The following is a 19,829-nucleotide window of genomic DNA, read 5'->3' as shown; positions in this document are numbered from 1 at the left end:
TAAGCCATGGCTAACTAACACCTGTTTGACACCAGTTTTATAATTACATGGCTGGAAACGGTTGGCTATTGCCAAGCAGAACTGAGCAAATTGTAGGTGTGCATAACCAATCAATCACAGCACCCCTAGAAGAGAAAGTTCGGGGTTGGAGCCAGCAAGTTAGTAACATAATTTTGTATAATAACTATATAATTATATTAACATACCAAATTGTAGAAGGAAGAGAATGCCTCAAGTCTTTTTATTATTTCTGGAATGTCAAAGAATCCAAATCTGTCTTTACAATCTTACTCACCTGCCACTCTCTCATCTGTTTCCCTGTTCCCATCATCTGAATATCTTGCAAAGTCTAAAGAATCCAGGGTACTGATGCTCCCCGCTCGATCTACAATGAAGAGAAAAAGAGAAGAATTAAACAGATTTTTATTTAATTATCAAAATAAGGGACTGGAAATCAACCAGTGACAATTATTTCCAGTTAATAAAACTATTATTCTAAGATCTAGGAATTCTATTAAAACAATAGAACTGTAAAGATTGTTCGTGCCAATTAAACTACTATAAAATAACTCAAGTTATCCTGCCCACATCTGTGGTCAACTCCTGAACAATTCACACACCGGGCATACTGCAACCAGCCCATCTAAACATAAAAAACAAACAAACAAACAAAGAATAAAACTGAAATGAAATTTTTGAGCTGCTGCCTGAAACTTTGCAGACTGAATGCAAGAAGATAATTTCTTACTAAAAAAAAAAAAAAAAACAGATATAACACACACATTCTCCACAATATAACACACACATTGCCCACCATACAATCCAAAATTACGTGATACACAAGAACTAGTAAAATGTGTGACCCAGTGACCCAGTCCCAAGAGAAAACTCTTAGCAACAGGGGCATCCCCAAAATAATTCCAGGTGCTAAAATTAGCAGACAAAGATTTTAAAATAGCTATTATAACTATGCTCAGTGAAGTAAAGGAATATATGCACATATAAATGAAAAGATATGAAACCTTAGCAAACAAACAGAATATAAAAAATCTGTGGAAATTCTAGAACTGAAAAATGAATATCTGAAATGTAAAATTCACTCTGTCATTTAATAACAAAATGGAAATAACAGAGGAAAAAATCAATGACCTTAAATACAGATTAATAGAAATTATCCAATTTGAAGAACAGAGAGGAATAAAGATTGAAAAGAAAATTAACAGAGTCTCAGGGACCTATGAGATAATAGTACAAGGTCTAACATTCGCAGAATTGGAGTAAAAAATAGTACAAGGTCTAACATTTGTGGAATTGGAATCAACAATAGGTGAAGCAAGAGATGGGACATATACAAATTCAAGAAGCTCAGAGAACACGAAGTAAGACAAATAAAGAGAACAGAAACAGGCATCTCATAATCAAATTGCTGAAAACCAAAAATGAAGGGAAAATATTTAAAGTAGCCAGAGGAAAAAAACACATTACATACAGAACAACAATTTGAATGATTGCTGATTTCTCATTAAAAAACCACGAAACCAAAGGCATACAGATTGGAAAGGAAGAAGTAAAACTACTTCTATTCACAGATGACATGGTTTTGAATATAAGAACCTCCTAAGGATTCCACTAAAAAATAATTAGGCTTAATAAATACATTTATCAAAGTTGCATAGCCCAAGATCATCATACAAAAATCAAATTTTTATATACTAGCAATGAACAATCCAAAAGCAAAATTAAGAAACCAAATTTACTTCTAGTAACATCTAAATGAATAAAATACTTAAGAACAAATTTAAGAATAAAACTTGCACATTGAAAACTACAAGACATCACTGAAAGAAATTAAAGATGATCTAAATAAATGGAAAGACATAGCTAAGCTCATAGACCAGAAGATCCACGTTAGGATAGCAATAATTCACAATGTGTAAATTCAATGAAATCCCGAAACCCCTTAAAAAACTCCCAGTTGGCTTCCCCCTCTTCTTTTGCAAATACTGAGAACCTGATCCTAATATTCATATGGAAATGAAAAAGTCTCAAAAAAAAAAAAAAAAAAAGCCAAAGCAATCTTGAAAAAGAATAAGAATGGAGAAATCACACTTCTTGATTCTAGACTTGAAGAATAATTTTTACAACAACTGGCACTAGGACAATTAGCTATCCACATGCAAAAGAAGGATGGTGGACCACTTCATATCGTAAGAAAAAACTAACAGAAAATGGATCACAGGCCTAAATATAACAGTGAAAATTATAAAGCTTTTAGTAGGAAATGTGGAAGCAACTCTTTGTGGTCTTGGCTGAGGTAATGATTTCTTAGATATAACACAAAAGCATAAGCAGTGTGACAGGCAGAAGAACAACCCCTCACAGATGTCCACATCCTTATCTCTTGAAACTGTGCAGAAATTACCACACATACAGATGGAATAAAGGTTGCTAATCAGTTGACCTTCAAATAGAGAGATTATCCTGGATTGTTCAGGTTGTCCCAATGTAATAGCAAAGGTTTTTAGAAGTGGAAGAGGGCCACAAGCAAGGATTACAGGTAGCCCCTAGAAGGTGGAAAAGGCTTCTCCAAGGGCCTCCAAAAAAGAACACGGAACTGCCGACACCGATGTTAGTCCGTTTAGTCCATCACAAGACCCATGTCAGTTTTCTGACCTATGGAACTGTAAAATAATACATTTGTATTGTTTTAAGCTACATTTGTGATATTTGTTTACAGCAGCCATAAGAAACTAACACAAGAGATAATTGAGTGAACTGATAAACTGGACTTAATCAACATTAAAAACTTTTGTGCTTTAAAAGTCACCATCAAGAAAATAAAAATGCAACCCACAAAATGGAATATTTGCAAATCAAACATCTGATAAGGGACTTATATCTACAAAATGTAAATCACTCTCATAACTCAATAGAAAACAATTCAGCAAAATTTCAAAATGGGCAAAAGATTTACAAAGACATTTCTCCAAAGAAGATACAGTCACGTGCCACTTAAAGACGGGGCTACGTTTTGAGAAATGCATCATTACACAATTTCATACTTGTGCGAGCACAGAGTGCACTTACACACGCCTAGACGGGATAGCCTACTACAGACCTAGGCTCTATGGTACAGCCTACTGCTCCTAGGCTACACGCCTGTGCAGAATGTCACTGTACAAAACACAAGACTAAATCAAGCACAAGAAAAAATGATGCACTCAAGAGACAAGGTAAACACAAGCTGTATATGAGATGGTTGCTGGTATAATACGGCATACTGTTTTACAGCAGCCTTTTTTTAATAAGTAGAAAGAATATATGCTAAAAGAATGATAAAAAGTATAGTACAGTAAATACATAAACCAGTAACATAGTCATTTATTATCATTATCAATTATCATGTACTGTACATAACTGCCTGTGCTATAATTTTATATGACTGGCAGTGCAGTAAGTCTGTTTACACCAGCATCACCAGAAACACTTGAGTAATGAGCTGTGATATAATGACAGCTATGACATCACTAGGCGATGGGAAATTTTCAGTTTCATTATAACTTATTGGACCATTGCTGCATATATGGTGCGTCTTTGACCAAAACGCTATGTGGTGCATGATTGTATAACAGACTGTATTTTATAATACAAAAAAAAAAAAAACCGCTATGTGGTGCATGACTGTATTTTATAATAGCAAAGTACAAACAACCAAATGTCCATCAATGGATGAATGAATAAAATGTGGTATATCCATACAGTGAAATATTACTCAGCCATCAAAAAGGAATGGTGTACATATACATGCTACAACATAGATAAACCTTGGAAACATGCTAAGTGAACGATGCCAGACATATAAAGCCATATATTATATGATTACATTCATATGAAATGTCTAGAATATGCAAATCCATAGAAACACAAAATAGATGAGTGGTCGCCGGGGTAATGACAGAGGAGAATGGGCAGTGACTGCTAGTGGGCATAGGATTTCTTTTAGGGGTGCTGAAAATGTTCTGCAATTGAGAGTGGCAATGATTGCACAAGTTTGTAAATACACTGAAAACCACTGAATTATACACTTTAAAATGGTGAATTTTTGGTATGAGAATGGTATCTTACTTTAATTGCTTTTGGTGATGTGAAACGGTACAGCCACTTTGGAAAACAGTTTGGCAATTCTTAAAAAGACTAGACATAAGAGGTACCATATGACCTAGCAATTTCTCTTCAATCCAAGAGAAATGAAAACATGTATACACAAAATCTTGTACACAATTGTTCAGAGCAGCATTATTCACAATGACAAAAAAGTGGAAACAACCAAATGTCTAGTAATGGATGAATGGAGAAACAAAATGTAGTATATATATCCATACAATTGAATGCTATTCAGCAATACAATACTGAAATACTGATACACGCTACAATATGGATGAGGCTAGAAAACATGCTAAATGACAGAAGCCAGTCATAAGAGAAACACATACTGTATGATTCCAACCATAAGAAATATGCAAAACTGGCAAATCTATAGAGGCAGAAAGTAGATTATGTAATAGTTTCCTAGGACTGGAGGGTGGGGTGAATGGGATGTTTGATTATGGAGGACAGATTTCTTTTTCAGGTGATGAATATGATCTAAAATTAGATTGAGGGATGGTTATACAACTCGATCAATATACTAAAAGCAATTGAATTGTACACTGTAAATGGGTAATATTTTTAAATTGCTTATATACAGCTATTTAAAAGAGGAACATCTTTAGAGTGCAATGAGAAAAACCACAACTCAAATTCCATATCCAACAAAACTATCCTTCGAAATGAGGGCAAAATCAAGTTAATCAATTACCTAAATATTTTTCGCAAAGGCCTTTGTGCCGCAAGAGGCTCCTAAGAAGAATTCAGGGGGAAATTATATACTTATATGATTACATATGTATAATTATCCGTATAATCATACACACACAGTTGACTGTTGAAGAACTTGTTGGTTAGGGGCGCTGTCCCTGCACAGCTGAAAATCCACTTATCACTTTTGACTGCCCAAAAACACATTTTGTGAAATGTTAAACTGCTTTCCCTCTCTACTTTCTGTAATATAAAAATATAATATTCGTTTGTGAAGGGGAATAATGCTTTAGAAGAAGGGTTGACAGCCAAGACCTGGGCCAAACGTGGCCTGAGGCCTGTTTTCACATGATTGTCAAGGTAAGAGTGGTTTTTATGTGTTTAAAGGGTTACCATTCATTCATTCACTACACATTTATAAAGCACCTACTCTGTGCCAGGTACTGTTGTAGATACTGGGCATATAGCAGTGAACAAGAGAGATACAGATATAGTATGCCAGAAGATGATCAAGTACTATACAGAAAAGTAAAAGCCTAAAAAGGGGAAAATTCATACAAAAACATCTCAACTCTTACTACATCCAGGTGATGTAGTCATTTGTTTGTTTTCTAAACAGATGAGAAATTTCCTGTTTCTCAGAACCCACTTCACAAGCAGTGACTCCGATTCCATAGGGGCATGTGGAAGGCTTCAATCAACAAACATTTTACACCTAGCCCTAAAAGAACAAATGTCCACCAAGTCAACAAATGAGGAAGCATACAAACAAGTGCATGGAGTTGTCGAAGTGCAGGACACGGGTGATATAAACAGTCAGGTTACAGTGTACAAAAGCTCCAATGGGTGAGGAAGGACATTTTATCATAGTTGACAGGAGTGAACCAGGCTATAAATAAAATAATAAAATCACTTTTACAAGGAATCTGCATCCATATTAATTTTACACATGCAGAACTGGTTACTGTTGAACACTCAGTTTTTTAGGGTGGTTCCTCCTTGGTAAACACTAACTCAATCTTCTACTCTTTCCAAGACATGACTACATAGCTTTCTTAGCCAGAAGACACTGTAGGGTTCTGCAAGTGTTGGGTCGTTATTGTAAAAACCTATTGCTGTTTTACTGTATGGAAAATAACACAAAAACAGAGATTCAAATGTTCAAATTAGGGAAAGACTTACTGAACTGCACTTAATATCTGAAAACACTTAATACCCTATTACTATTTGTCAGGCACCATCTTAAACATTCTGTCAGCAAAACCGACAAGGTCCCTGTTCTTAGAGAATATTCTAGTGGGAAAGAGAGCAATAATTAAGTTTAAAAAATCAGCTAATGATCAAAATGGCGCAAAGAAAGTAAACAAAGACAAGACCGGAAGAGGAGGTAGTTGTAAATTGGGGAGCAATATTACCGTGTATCCCAGAAAATAAGATCTAGCCGGACAATCAGCTCTAATGCGTCTTTTGGAGCAAAAATTAATATAAGACCCGGTATTTATTATATTATGTTATGCATTATATTATATGAATTACATTATATTAATTATATATTAATTATTATATTAGACCCGGTCTTATAGTAAAATAAGACCGGGTCTTATATTAATTTTTGTGCCAAAAGACGCATTAGAGCTGATTGTCCGGCTAGGTCTTATTTTTAGGGATACACGAAAAGCCCTTCTGCTCAGGAAAAGCCCTTCTGAAAAGGTGAGATCAGAATGAGATAAGAAAGTTTCAGGCAAATCTGAGTCAAGAACTACAGAGGCCAGCGTAAACAATTTGAAAATCATTGTAAACAGTTTGAATTTTATTCCAAGTATAATGGGAAACAACAAAAACACATTTTTTAGAAAATAATTTTGGCTTCTGTAAGAATAGTCTGTAGAAGGACCAGTTACGAGGTTATTATAGTCACAGAGGTGAGAGCTGATCAGATATGGATTGGAACAGAGGCAGCAGAAATGTAAGAAGTGGTCAGATCTGGGTTATTTCTTGATGTAGAACTAACACGTCCTGGTAAATAAATGTACTGATCTAAGGAAACAGATGATCTGTGCTCAGAAAGCACAATCTGGACAAATGAATGCAAATTATAGGAATACAGATTTGGACTCCACCTTGGGCTTCCCCACATCTTTTTAAAACAATTAACATGCTAGTAATCGAAATGGTTAGCTTCAAATAGAGCTATGTCATAATCAATGTACCACTTATCTTTAAATTCCTATTAAGATGAACTAGTAAAATTCTATATATAGCACTCTTCTTAGAACACTATGTTTCTATCCAGAGAAACATTTAATTTCTCTGCAGTTTAATTACAACTGATAAGTAACTTAATATTAAGTTTTAAGACAACATAAATAACAGAAAACCAAATATTATAGTACCCTTCATTACAGCATAATTTCTTTTAAGTATAAGCGAAGAAATATCAAATAACAATAACCGCAGAAGTCTCAAAAGTTCAAATTAAAAATGGGCTGAACTCAGGAACGCTTTTCAGCAATTTAAAAAAACCAAAACACTGATATCGGCAACAACATGAGTGAATCTCAATGCTTTATGCTGAATGCAAGAGTACATACGGTATAATTTCATTTGTAGAGTTTTAGAACAGGCAATGTAATGATAGAAAAAAATCATAATAATGGTTCTTGGAGTGCAGGGCCGGAAGGGGTGGGAACTGACTGGGAAGGAGCATGAGAGAACTTTCTAGAGTGACAGAACTGTTCTACACATTGACAGGAGTTTGGGTTATCAAAGGTGTCTTCATTTGTCGAAATTCATCAAATGGTACACTTACAACTTGTCTTTTATTGTCTTCAAATTTTACCTCCAAAGGAAAAAAAGAGTTCTAAATATTGAGCTCTCATTAATGAAATGCGTGCTAAATTAAAGCATTTAGAGGAAAATATACTGACATCTGCAATTTAATTTGAAATGCATAAAAAATATGATGGATATATGGAGGGAGAGAGGATTGGAGAGATGTACAGATATGAGATAAAGCAAGTATAGTAAAACGTAAATTGTAGAATCTAGATGGTGAGTACATAGAGGTAAAAATTCTTTCAGCTTTTAAGTTTTAAAATTATCAAAATAAAATATTGGGAAAAAACTTGGATATACAGAGGGAAATAAAGTTAAACATTGAAAAGGATCCACTGACTCCTAAAATTTAATCATTAAAGTTGTAATATTGGAAAATAGCTATTATTTCTTATTGTCTTAAACAACAAAGGTTTTTTTTTTTGTGTTTTCCCTCCATTGTTTGAAGTTGAACCAAATCTACAGAATGAGTCATGAAAATAAAGGAAAGAAATTTCAAAATACAGTAAATAAACTTTATAAGGCTTTTTAACTTATACATCTTTTAAATGGGTAAAAATATAAAATGTGAAATTGGAATAAACCACTGACCTGAAAATAACTAATATGGTCTATTATAAAATGAATTTCCTAGATTACTACATATAGTACCTAAAATTTCCAGCTCTTTAAAAAAAAAAGTATCTAACCACTTTTCTCCAATGTTGTGTACCACACCATAAATAAGAGTTTTCCCCTCTAATTCTATAAATATGCATATTATAAATAATTACAAAGGCACATAGAAAACTAGATAAATCATCCAAATCCCACTAAAATTGGAGATTAAAACAGATATCATCAGAGTGTTCCCAGATTTTTTAGATATTCTTTTTTGATCTCTTTTCCCCGTGTCTAAGTATATGTAGATATTTTTGCAAAAATATAATGAATACATATAATTTGTATCTTGCTTTTTAAAAATGAACCTTATACAGTGAGAATTTGCCATATCATTAAAGCTATTGGTACATATTAAACTGCTTTCAAAAATAAGTATACACAGTAATCTGAGTTCCATCAGCATTATATAATAGGTGTTGCCAATGCTTGGTATTATTTTTAATCTCTACTACTTAACATACTGTACAATTATATCTTGTTTAATTAGGCATCTGTGATTCCTGGTAAACTCGAACATTCTTTGAAAAATATACTGGCCATCTACTTTTTGGGGGTGTGTACATGCATTTTCTATTTACATTCTTTGACCATGGATCTCACATCTTGATATTCCTGGAATATTAGTTCATCTGGTCATGACTGCCCTAACGAGAAACTCCACTTGAGTACCATACTCTCTGCTTTTAGTCACATATCTTACAACTTATTTGCTATTCTAATGTCTCTAACCTATGTATTAGAACGCACACCAAATAAGATGAACTTTTATCAACCAACATTTTGGTGGTGTGATACCAGACTTCATTGTTTTATTTGTGATTTCATGGACTGATAAGTATGGATGTTGGCTGCTGATTTCAGATCAATATTTTTATTATGTTAAGTATCTATCTAATGTTAGTTTTCTAAGTATTTCTCTCTCTTTCTAATATTTTTAATCATACATAAAGGCATAGATTAGAGTCTATTTGATCACCAATACATTATTCCTCCACTATACTATTTCTCTGAAAGTTTCAAAGAAATCATCTATGCAATAGGGAGAATTCCTGGGGAAAGCGAACAGTTTAATAAAATACAGTATGAGTTTGGCCGTTAAAAAATATAGTCTAAATATATATATACACACACATATATTTTTCAGTTCCAAGCCAACAACTTTATATATTTTCCAAGAAAAAAAAGCTGATACCCTTTAAATAACAATAACTATGATATCATAAAATTAATATCCTAATTCATTAAAATGTATTCCACCAAGTCAGAAAAAAATATATATACGAGGAAGTAATTTCAACTTTTATTAGACTAACCTGTAACAGATTTTGTAAATAAAATGTACTTTGGATTTTAAGACTAATATGAGGTAATATTATAGCTCTAAGATAAATATACTTTCTTAGACGCAGTCACAATTTTTTCCTCAGGTCAAGCAAATGTCTTTCCAAATACTCTAATATAAGAGTTTGAAAAAACTAATTTCTTTTATTAAGAAAGAAGCTACCATGCCCTAATATGAAGTATGCCAGAAAGCATTTCTTCAAATTCCAGGACTGTGTAACTTCTTAATAATAATTCACTCTGTAACTCAGAACTGAATGATCAGGGACTTTCAACAGTTGGAAAACCAGTAAAACCTGTATGTAAGTTTTATTAAGTCTGAAAACTAAATCCATTACACACAGTATGACTATAAGGCATGCAAATTTATCTGATTTGATAAATCACATATATAAGTAGTCTTATTTATATTTAACATTGTAGTACTGATGACAAAATGAACTTTGACAATAGTTAAAAGAATTAGTCTTAGACCCTTGAAAAGGTAATCTTTAATGGAAATTATATAATACTTCAAAAACCAAATGTATTGGAAAAATTGACCAGTTGTTAAATGGTAAAGAGTATTGGTTAATTCAATTAAACATTTATTAAACAACTCTGGTGTACCAGGTTACTCTAATATAAAAAGAAGAAGAGTTTGGAAAAGTTAATCTCAGGAAGGTACAGCAAAATAGAGAATAATTTTTTAAAGGATGTGGATTAAAAAAAGTCCATGTAGGTTTGTTGCATATGCTTATATGTACATTAAATGTTTTTAATAGTTACTAATAGTAATTGACTGCGACAAGAATTAAAAATTTTCACTACATACTCTGTACTGCTTGAATTTTTGTTTTCATTTTGGAATTTGTCTTCCAAAGGCATTTAATACTTTTTATAATAGGAACATTTTATAATTAAAAAGTCCTCAAAGTACCCAATTTACAATTAACAGAAAGAAAAATAGTATCAAGCAATTAGCTTTAAAATTCCAATTCTTTTAGTAAAGGTCATTTACCGAATCATACCTAAAAAACCTGTCATGGTCAATAACAAAGGAAGAAATATATAGTATATAAATTCAATAAATAATAAATTTACCTCACCTTAAAAGCTGAGGTTGTATATAAACATTTCAATATGTTATCCACTTAAAGATGGATCTTAGAGATCTGTCAATGGCAAAACTCACATTTATATTTTCTGATCCTCTGTTCTTGGCTAATGCTGAGGCTCATTTCACTGATCCCTATATTCAAAACATTTGAGAGCGAGAGGCAATATTAGAGATAGTCCACCCTCTCGTTTCTACAGATGAGAAAACTGGGCTATGTATTCATTCAATGAATATTTTACTAACCCACGGTGCGGAGTAGAAAGATTAAATTCAGCAAGGCTTGGTCCTTGCCTTAAATAAGCTTATAAACCACTGGAATTAAGCCATGTACACAGATAACAGTGATCCAATCAGATCCTTTTGTGTTGAAAGATTGAATTAATCTGAGCAAGCTAGGAGTAAAATCCAAGTCTCCCAGTGTGCAATTTATCTTCTCTTCATTACAAGGTTCCACAATGAGCTAAAATGCAAAGTCAAAAGATTTAAACTTAGGAAGAGTCTGAAACACAAACTTTATTGACAAACTATTCATTTAAGTTAAAATTGCTCTAATGCTGGATTTTACCATATGAACGATTGTCAGGTAAAGAGGAGGATTATTATTAATGACAATAGTTATTATGACACTTAACATTTTTGACCACTTGTTCTGTGCCTGATGCTGTGCAAGACATTTTTTGCAGATAACCTTATTTAACCTTCATAACTCTGCCCGTAAAAGGAGTCGTAACCATTTGCATTTTACAGTAAAGGAAACAGACTATCCAGAGTTGGGCAACTAGGAAGTGTCAGAGTAGAAATATGAACTCAAGCTCTCTGACGCCAGAGCCTGAGCTCTAGACCACGAATTTCCTTGAACAATATTTAGGAGCATGCAAATGCTCGTATCCTAGCTTGCAGATCTGATACTGTGAATGGCCTCAGACAGACTCAACTTTGATCAGGCAGAGCTAAGGGAACAGGCCAACTTTTCACATTTCAAACCTAACATGTCTTTAGGTGGATCCTACCACCTAAAGATCATTTCTTTAACAGAACTTCAAGTTATTCAAAGCTTGTTTGCCAGGCACACTGTCAGGCATGAGTTACACAGACATAAATAAAACATGGCCTCTTTTATTTAACTCATGTTAAATAAACATTTATAAATTATGTACTTTAGGCATTTGTGCCGTGTGTGAAAAAAAGACAAAGATATATGAGACATGAACTCCAACTACGGTCTTTAAAAAAAAAAAAAAATCTAGTCAGCTAAAACATTAATACAAAAAATTTTCAGTAACATGAACACATTCACGGCCTCTATATAATGAATTTCTGTAAGTGGAACTGACTACCCAAAAAAGTTTGGAGGATTTAGAGATCACTAGGGCTGGAGAAACTTCAGAGAGAAGAAGGAACATAAACTGGACCTTCCTTTAAGGAAGGCTGCACCCAGGATCTGGAAAAAAGGAGGTCGGAGGATAAGCTTTCCGAGAAGGAAAAATAATATGGACAACGGCACTGAGTCAGGAAAGTATAAAACGTGTTCAGGAGGCTGATTAAACAGTGTGAGTACAGCAAAAGTTTTGTATATGGACAACATGGTTGAAAAGGCAGGAAGGAGCAAAATTATTGGGAGAACTTTATTATACATGTTCATAATAAAATATTTTAAAGCAATTTTTCATATGCTCCACAAAAATGGGGAAAAAATTAAAATTCCTAAACAGGTTTATAAATTCTTTTTTCTGTAATATACAATTTTACTAATAAAAGAAGGGTTGGAAAAAGTTGCTTTGAGCAGGAGGAAGCAATTTAAAAAGGTTTTAGTTGGAGGGACAGGAACAAATAGCTTTTAAAATCAAGTAAGAATATGGATGGGAGAAGAGATTAAAAGCACAACCACCAGTCAGTTATCAGGCTAAAACTGAAGGTCCAGATGTGAGCTAAAGGCCTGAACTAAAAATGGCAGCGCACCAGTATAGAACTGATAGATGGCACGAAATAACCAGAAAATATGACATGATGCTGAGCAGTCACCTACAACAGGACCAGCTGGTTTCAAAAACAAATGAACATCGTTTCTGACTGCTGGGAATTTTTGAAAGAATAGGCAGGAAGATCTGGAAGGAGGCTACACCCATTATTGCACTGTGGTCTCCTCGAGGCTTAGTCATGCTCCATGACTAGACCTGAAATGTAGATGTAACCATGTAGCAAAGCTTCAAGATTGAAAAAGAGAATACAAACTAATTCAGCCTCATAAAATTACTTCATTCAGAACAATTGGTGACTATATTCGACTCTAATTCTAGGCTTAGTTGGTTATAGAATCACCCCTATGTAAAATGTGCATGCCCTGACCGGGATTGAGTGCTGTGCAGTAGATACCTTGAGGAGATTAAAAGCTTTAGGGAGATTATTCACCTCTACTTTAGTGTGCTGCTATGGTCACTTTATTTTTTGAATGCTCAATTTTGTACTACCTGACTTGCCTTCTACATTCAAAAGACTGGCTACTCTGACTGCATTAATAAGATATATGTACTCTGAATTACTAGATCCTTTGCCTGATCATATCCTAAAATGATCTGAGAATTTTTGCAGAGCTCTGCCTCAAAGTTGACATAACACGGTAGTTGTGGTGTAATAGAAAGAGTGCAGACTTTAAAGTCAGTGATCTGGGTTGGAATACCAGTCCTGCCACTTAAGACGTGACATGTGGTGAAATGTAAAAAAGGTAAGCCGCTGTGCGCATGTCCCAACCAGCAACCGACCTCTGCTGCATCACTGTTTAGACTCTTCTGTATGTATCCTTTTCAAGTATGCCAGGCATGTGCAAATTTCTCCCTTTTGCACATAAATGGAAACATATACATGTTGGTTGCATCCTAATTTACTCAATTTATAACTTGGTGACCATTTCACATCAACACATATAAATTATCTACTTAAATTAATCCCTTACTGTTGGACATTTACGTTTTCCATGTTTAATACCTTTACTTTTAAATGATATTTTAATAAATCTTGATTCAACTGTTTCAATGCAAACAAGCATGTCTACAATAAATTATGGAAATGGAATTGGAGACTGAAGAGTCCAGTGAGAACACAGATTTATAAATCACCTATCAATATGGGCTACCTTTTTTTTTTTAAACATTAAGGTACACACCTTTTGATCCAGCAATTCAAATTTTTTTGTTGTTATAAATTTTATTGGGGAATATTGGGGAACAGTGTGTTTCTCCAAGGCCCATCAGCTCCAAGTCGTCGTCCTTCAATCTAGTTGTGGAGGGCGCAGCTCAGCTCCAAGTCCAGTCAAGGTTTTCAATCTTTAGCTGCAGGGGACGCAACCCACCATCCCATGTGGGAATTGAACCAGCAACCCTGTTGTTGAGAGCTCGGGCTCTAACCAACTGAGCCATCCAGCCAGCCGCCTTTCTGGCAGCTCAGCGGCAGCTCGTTGTCTTCAATCTAATTGTGGAGGGCGCAGCTTACTGGCCTATGTGGGAATCAACCGGCAACACTGTTGTTCAGAGCTCGTGTTCTTAACCAACTGAGCCATCCGGCCGCCCTAGGTTGCCTTTTCATTATGTTGTTTTGTACACCTGAAACTAAATATCTATCTATCTATCTATCTATCTATCTATCTATCTATCTATCTATCTATCTATCATCTATCTATCTATCTATCTATCTATCTATCTATCTATCTATCTATCTATCTATCTATCTATCTATCTATCTATCATCTATCTATCTATCTATCTATCTATCTATCTATTGATCTATCTATCTATTTAAAATGTATGCTACCTTTTAATATAGGTATCTTATTTAAATATTTAGACAAAAATCAGTATTCTTACTATTGTGACTTATTAACGGATATAAAATGCAAATATTCATCGTTAAGAACAATGGTAAAATGTGACCAGAGATTTAGGTGATAAATTCATAACTTTCACCATTCTACTTTATATTTGTCAACTGTCCTTACTCACAAATCTATCCCTGAAGGAAAGAAAAAAGCTTTTATTCTTACTATGATTGTAAAATAATGACTGTAAGAAGCAGCTACTTTTGACTAGAAAAATTAGAAACTTTAAGACTATTTCTAGGTACTTTTTTAATGGTAATTCTACTTCCACACACACATATGGAATATTTACAAGACTCCCATACAATGCAATAAAAAACTATTGAATAGTTTTGTTCACTTGAAACATGCTAAATATATCCTAAAAGAGATCTGTGTCAACATTATACTAAGAATTTTTAACTTATTCTGAAGATTTCCTTTCCAAACAGAACTGATCCTCAAGGTTATAAATGGCAACAGGAAATTGAGAATAAACTGGTACATATGTAACTAATAGTTTGTGAGCAAAGAATGACATTTTTTTCGCTGTTAATTTTTGCAAATTTAATTAATAGATTATATAAGACATTGATATTTAATAAGGTAACAGAAAAGGTAGACAAAGCCAGACACATATGAAGAAATAACATGTATGATATAATCTTTGTGTTCATATACCAGAGATAAGATGGTATTTCATGTCACAAAAACACCAAACTCTGTTCACACTGCAGGATTAAGATTGTAGGATTAAGTGCCAATTAATGGTGGAACAATAGAGTCAATTCCTATTACAAAATTTCCTTGTTTTGTCATAATTAATCACATGCAAATGTTGACAAAGCACAGTACATACTGTTTTAATTGCTTTTTTAAAAAAGTGCAAAAGATAAAGTCATATAACCACTACCTGATATAAACTAACATTTTTCTTATAAATTTCAAAATTTAAAAAGAAATACCACATTCATATCCATAAATGTTTCTCTCCTTAAAGGCAATCACAATACCCAATACAATTTAACAGAGCAACGTGTGGTGTTGGATGTTAATTAAACTTGTAGTAATCATTTTGCAATATATACATATATCAATCATTATGTGGCACACCTAAAACTAATACAGTGTTATGTGTCAATTATATCTCAAAAAATAATTGCAATATTGAAATAAATACTCACATGATAAGGGAGCTGAAGTAGATCAACCCTAAACGAATGCAAATCCCAAAAAAGTCAAAGAGGCACTGCATTCAAAATATGGGCAAATAGCAAAATACTATTTAAATATCAACAAGTGTGTTTTTACTATAAATAATTTAGGAACCATAATTTATCATCAACTCTCACACTACTTATTGGTAGAAGTCAGTAAAAACAAATACCTGTAAGAAAAAATAGGCTGGTAATACTTAAGCCCTTCCTCGAATGATATTTGCAATTCAGATCTAAGACTATTTTTAGACGAAGGTACATGTTCTTTTTCAGTTGATCATCATACAACCATGACGGGGCAGCACAGTTAAAAGCCACATAAAAACAAATTAACCAAATTTAGTTTTTGATCTAAAAATACCAATAAAATGAAAATTACACCGATTTTGGAAATTTCTTTTTCCAACCAAGGTTTTTAAAAGACAAACAGATAAGCATACATTCTAGAGATCACCCCTAACTTACTTGTTTGAAAATCAGAAAGTATAGTTTTAATTTTTGACAGAAATAAGGTCTGTTCTCCCTGGTTAATACCCCTATCTTGCTTCTTTTTAGCCAAAGTATCACAATGGCTTGAAACATTATACTTCATTTTTACAACTACCCAAGTGGATACACTTTATTAAGTGGAGAACCAGATAATGGTAAGCATGTTCCCAGAAGACGTTTTAAACAAGGCAAAATATAAAATAAATATTATCTTTTCTTTAACCTCACTTCCTTTTCCTTACTCAGGAAAAAAGAGTCTAAATTTGGCCAAATAATAAAGTTACTGTTTATTCAAAATTTCACACATCCTTGAGGGTCAAATTTAAATTTTACTTTCTTCACAAGGGCCATTTCATTACCATAATCACTAATGCTTTTTCCATGTCTGAATGTTTACACTATCATCTGTACCACATAAGACTATCCTATACTTCTTCCATGTATTAGTCTTGCCTCTCCATCAAGAACATGCATTAAACATTTTCTGGATCCCTACTATCCTTAATTCAGCACACGCTTTAAAAATATATTGATCAATGTAAAATACTGGACACTAACTATATTCAAGTCACTGTGCTAAGCAGTGAAAATATCTGACTAAATTTCCACAAGAATTAATAATAATTTTGAAAGTACTGGAAAGGCATAGGCAAGAAAATGACAATTACGCAACAGATAAATTTAGGAATGTATATGGCCCAGACAATAGTGGAAAGTCTCATTCACCTAAAAACAGTGAGCCTAATAAATTTTAGAAATACTCTCTTGGCATTTGCTTTCTCAGAAGCTAGAGGAAGCACTAAACCCAATTCCAATCTAACAGGTAGGAACTATTTTGTAACGTGGGAGATACGGGAACTTTGTAAAACTGTAATTATGACATTTTAGCACTGGTGATACTAAAAAAGGAACACTGAGCACAGTGAGATAAGTAATGTACTCTTTGTGAGTTCTGAGAAAAGATAGGATCATGAAACAAAATTTTAAAAGGGAGGAAGATGACTCAAGGAGGCGGTAGGCTCACAAGTTGAAATTATATTCAATCATAAAGGACTGCCTCCTGGTAAGTTAGTTGTCTTATAAAAATTTGAAGGCATGGTAAACACAGAACGAAAGAAATCCATCACCGAAAGGCGTAAGTTGGTTGTCTTCCCCATTTGACCACGTACTGTCTGCTGTGCAAAAAACTAGGCTCATCCTAACAAAATACAACTTTGATTAGCGCTCTAAGGCTTCAGGTGGAACCAACCAGCATTCCTCTGGCTAAGATACTAGAACCTGCTCAGTGTTAATCAATGACAGTGCCACAATTTTTATCTTGCAATCTAACTGGAAAGCAAAACGATTACTAAAAAGAAGTTATTTTAGCTCAATGGGCAAAAATACAGGGAAAATACATATTAAATAATGTGTGTATATAGCCAAGTAAGCAATACTAAATATAAAAGCTCTAATTAGTTCATCAACTAGATCTAGTAAGAACATTGTGATGATGTTATAATAATTTATCAAACACTAAGACTTCCTAAGCATTTGTCAAAAGTAATTTTATTCAGTTAATAGAAATTTACTGAAAACATTTGAATGTTTTAGCAAGTAGATTACTCTTCTAGTCAAGAAAACTTAAATACAGTATGAAGCTTTCTTACAGTATTTTAAAAGCACTATTATATGGTATTAAGCTAGGACATCAGACTTTTCGGTAAGTAATTCAATAAATCTTGCAAAATTAAATTGTTTTTAGACACCATTAAAGACAACTACTTTTGATTATACACTTACTATTCTGAAGTATTATAAATTTTCAGATCAGACACACATCAATCAAAATATATATACAAAAACAAATCAAAATAATTTAATGTTTTAGTTAATCCTATATTACCAATCTACACTGTTTATAATCAACCTAATAGTTCTTATTGAGTGTTATAAAATCATAACCCAACTAGCAACAAGCAACACGCTAGAATTAAATATAAAGGATCTTTAAAAACAGGGAGTAGTTCAATCCTAGGAAAGATTCATGCTTAGAATTTTGAAAATATAATTTGTGTGATAAAGAGCTTAGTCAAAATCTTCAAAACATGGCAGTAACTACAGTATTACAGTCATTTTAGCATTTATTTTCTAAGTGGATTAAGACATTTACAAGCACTGGTATTTTGATATATACAAGACATTTGTATTGCAACTGTACTAAAGTTTGCTGTAAATGTCTGCATGTTTATAGTAGGAATATTTAAGAAATATTTCTTCTTTTATGATACCTTTATAAAATAGAGTCCTGTTATCATTGATCTAAATATAAAAGCTAAAACTATAAAACTTCCAGAAGAAAATATAGGAGAAAAATTTTGCAACCTTGGGGTAGCCAAATATTTCTTATATAGGATACAAAGAGCATGAATCATTACAGAAAAAAATTGATTGAACTTTATGATATTAAAAATTTTGTTATTAAGATGCTTAAAAAATGAAAAGGCAAACCATGCTGGGAAAAATATTTGCAAACATATATTGATAAAGAACTCAAGCCCAGAATATATAAAGAACTACAACTCAATAATGAGATAAAAAAACAAAACAACAAAATACCCTAATTAACAAATCATGGAAAAGATATGAACAGACATTTCACGAAAGCAGGTATATTATACTAATGGCAAAAAGCTCAGAAGGAGCTCAGCATTTCCAGTCCTCAAGGAAATGAAAATTAAAGTCATAACAAGACACCATAACACTCTCACTAGAATAAATTAAATAAAAAGCTTGAAAACACCAATTGTTTGAGGGATGTAGTACATAAATTAGAACTCTCATACACTGGTGATGGGAATTTTAAATGGTACAATCCTTAGGAAGACAGTTTGAGAGTTTCTTGTAAACTTAAATACATACTAACTACATAACCCAGCAATTCTATTCCTCGGTTATCACCCAAAAGAAAACATATGTCCATGTAAAATTTGTACAAGCATGTTTATGGCAGCTTTAAGCATAGAGGCCAAAATTTGAATGTCTAACAGAGGAATAGATAAACCAAAAAGAAATGAAATACTAATACACATAAAAACATGGATGAATTTTTAAAACTTCATGCGGAGCAAGAAGCCAGAAAAGAATATATGCTGCATGATTCTATTTACATGAAATTTTAGAACAGGCAAATTTATGTATAGAAATGCTTCTCAGTTGGGAAATTTTGCCCTCCCCTTCCCTGGACTGCTCTAGAGATATGTTTAGTTGTCATAACTTGGGTGACAGGGTTGTTGGTGGTTGTTACTCGTATCTAGTGGATCAAGAAGCCAGGATGCTGTTAAACATTCTTGAAAAGTGTGTGTATCTCCAGTACCTACAACAGGTGCAAATAAATGTGGATAATAGAAAAGCAGAGGTGCACATGAATATTTGATTATAGTTAAAATGCGATTTGTTTGATCACAGGAGTTATTTCAAGAAATTATAAAAATGTATAACG

General features: G+C 33.2%; 1 protein-coding gene across 9 annotated transcripts in view; it reads right to left on the bottom strand.

The window, feature by feature from the left end:
- RELCH (RAB11 binding and LisH domain, coiled-coil and HEAT repeat containing) overlaps positions 1-19,829 on the bottom strand; it is a 93,249-nt gene that overhangs the window by 70,931 nt on the left and 2,489 nt on the right. For all 9 annotated transcript variants that reach the window (XR_004421057.1, XM_033087348.1, XM_033087349.1 and 6 more), the window contains exon 2: positions 296-385. Coding sequence is in view for 8 of the 9 variants with exons in the window: in XM_033087348.1 (XP_032943239.1) it covers positions 296-385 (90 nt within the window). In the remaining variant the exon portion in view is untranslated. The remainder of the gene's footprint in view (positions 1-295; positions 386-19,829) is intronic.

The sequence above is a fragment of the Rhinolophus ferrumequinum genome, chromosome 19 (assembly GCF_004115265.2).
Source record: "Rhinolophus ferrumequinum isolate MPI-CBG mRhiFer1 chromosome 19, mRhiFer1_v1.p, whole genome shotgun sequence".
Lineage (NCBI taxonomy): Eukaryota > Metazoa > Chordata > Mammalia > Chiroptera > Rhinolophidae > Rhinolophus > Rhinolophus ferrumequinum.
This window is presented reverse-complemented; position numbering and strand designations above follow the sequence as displayed.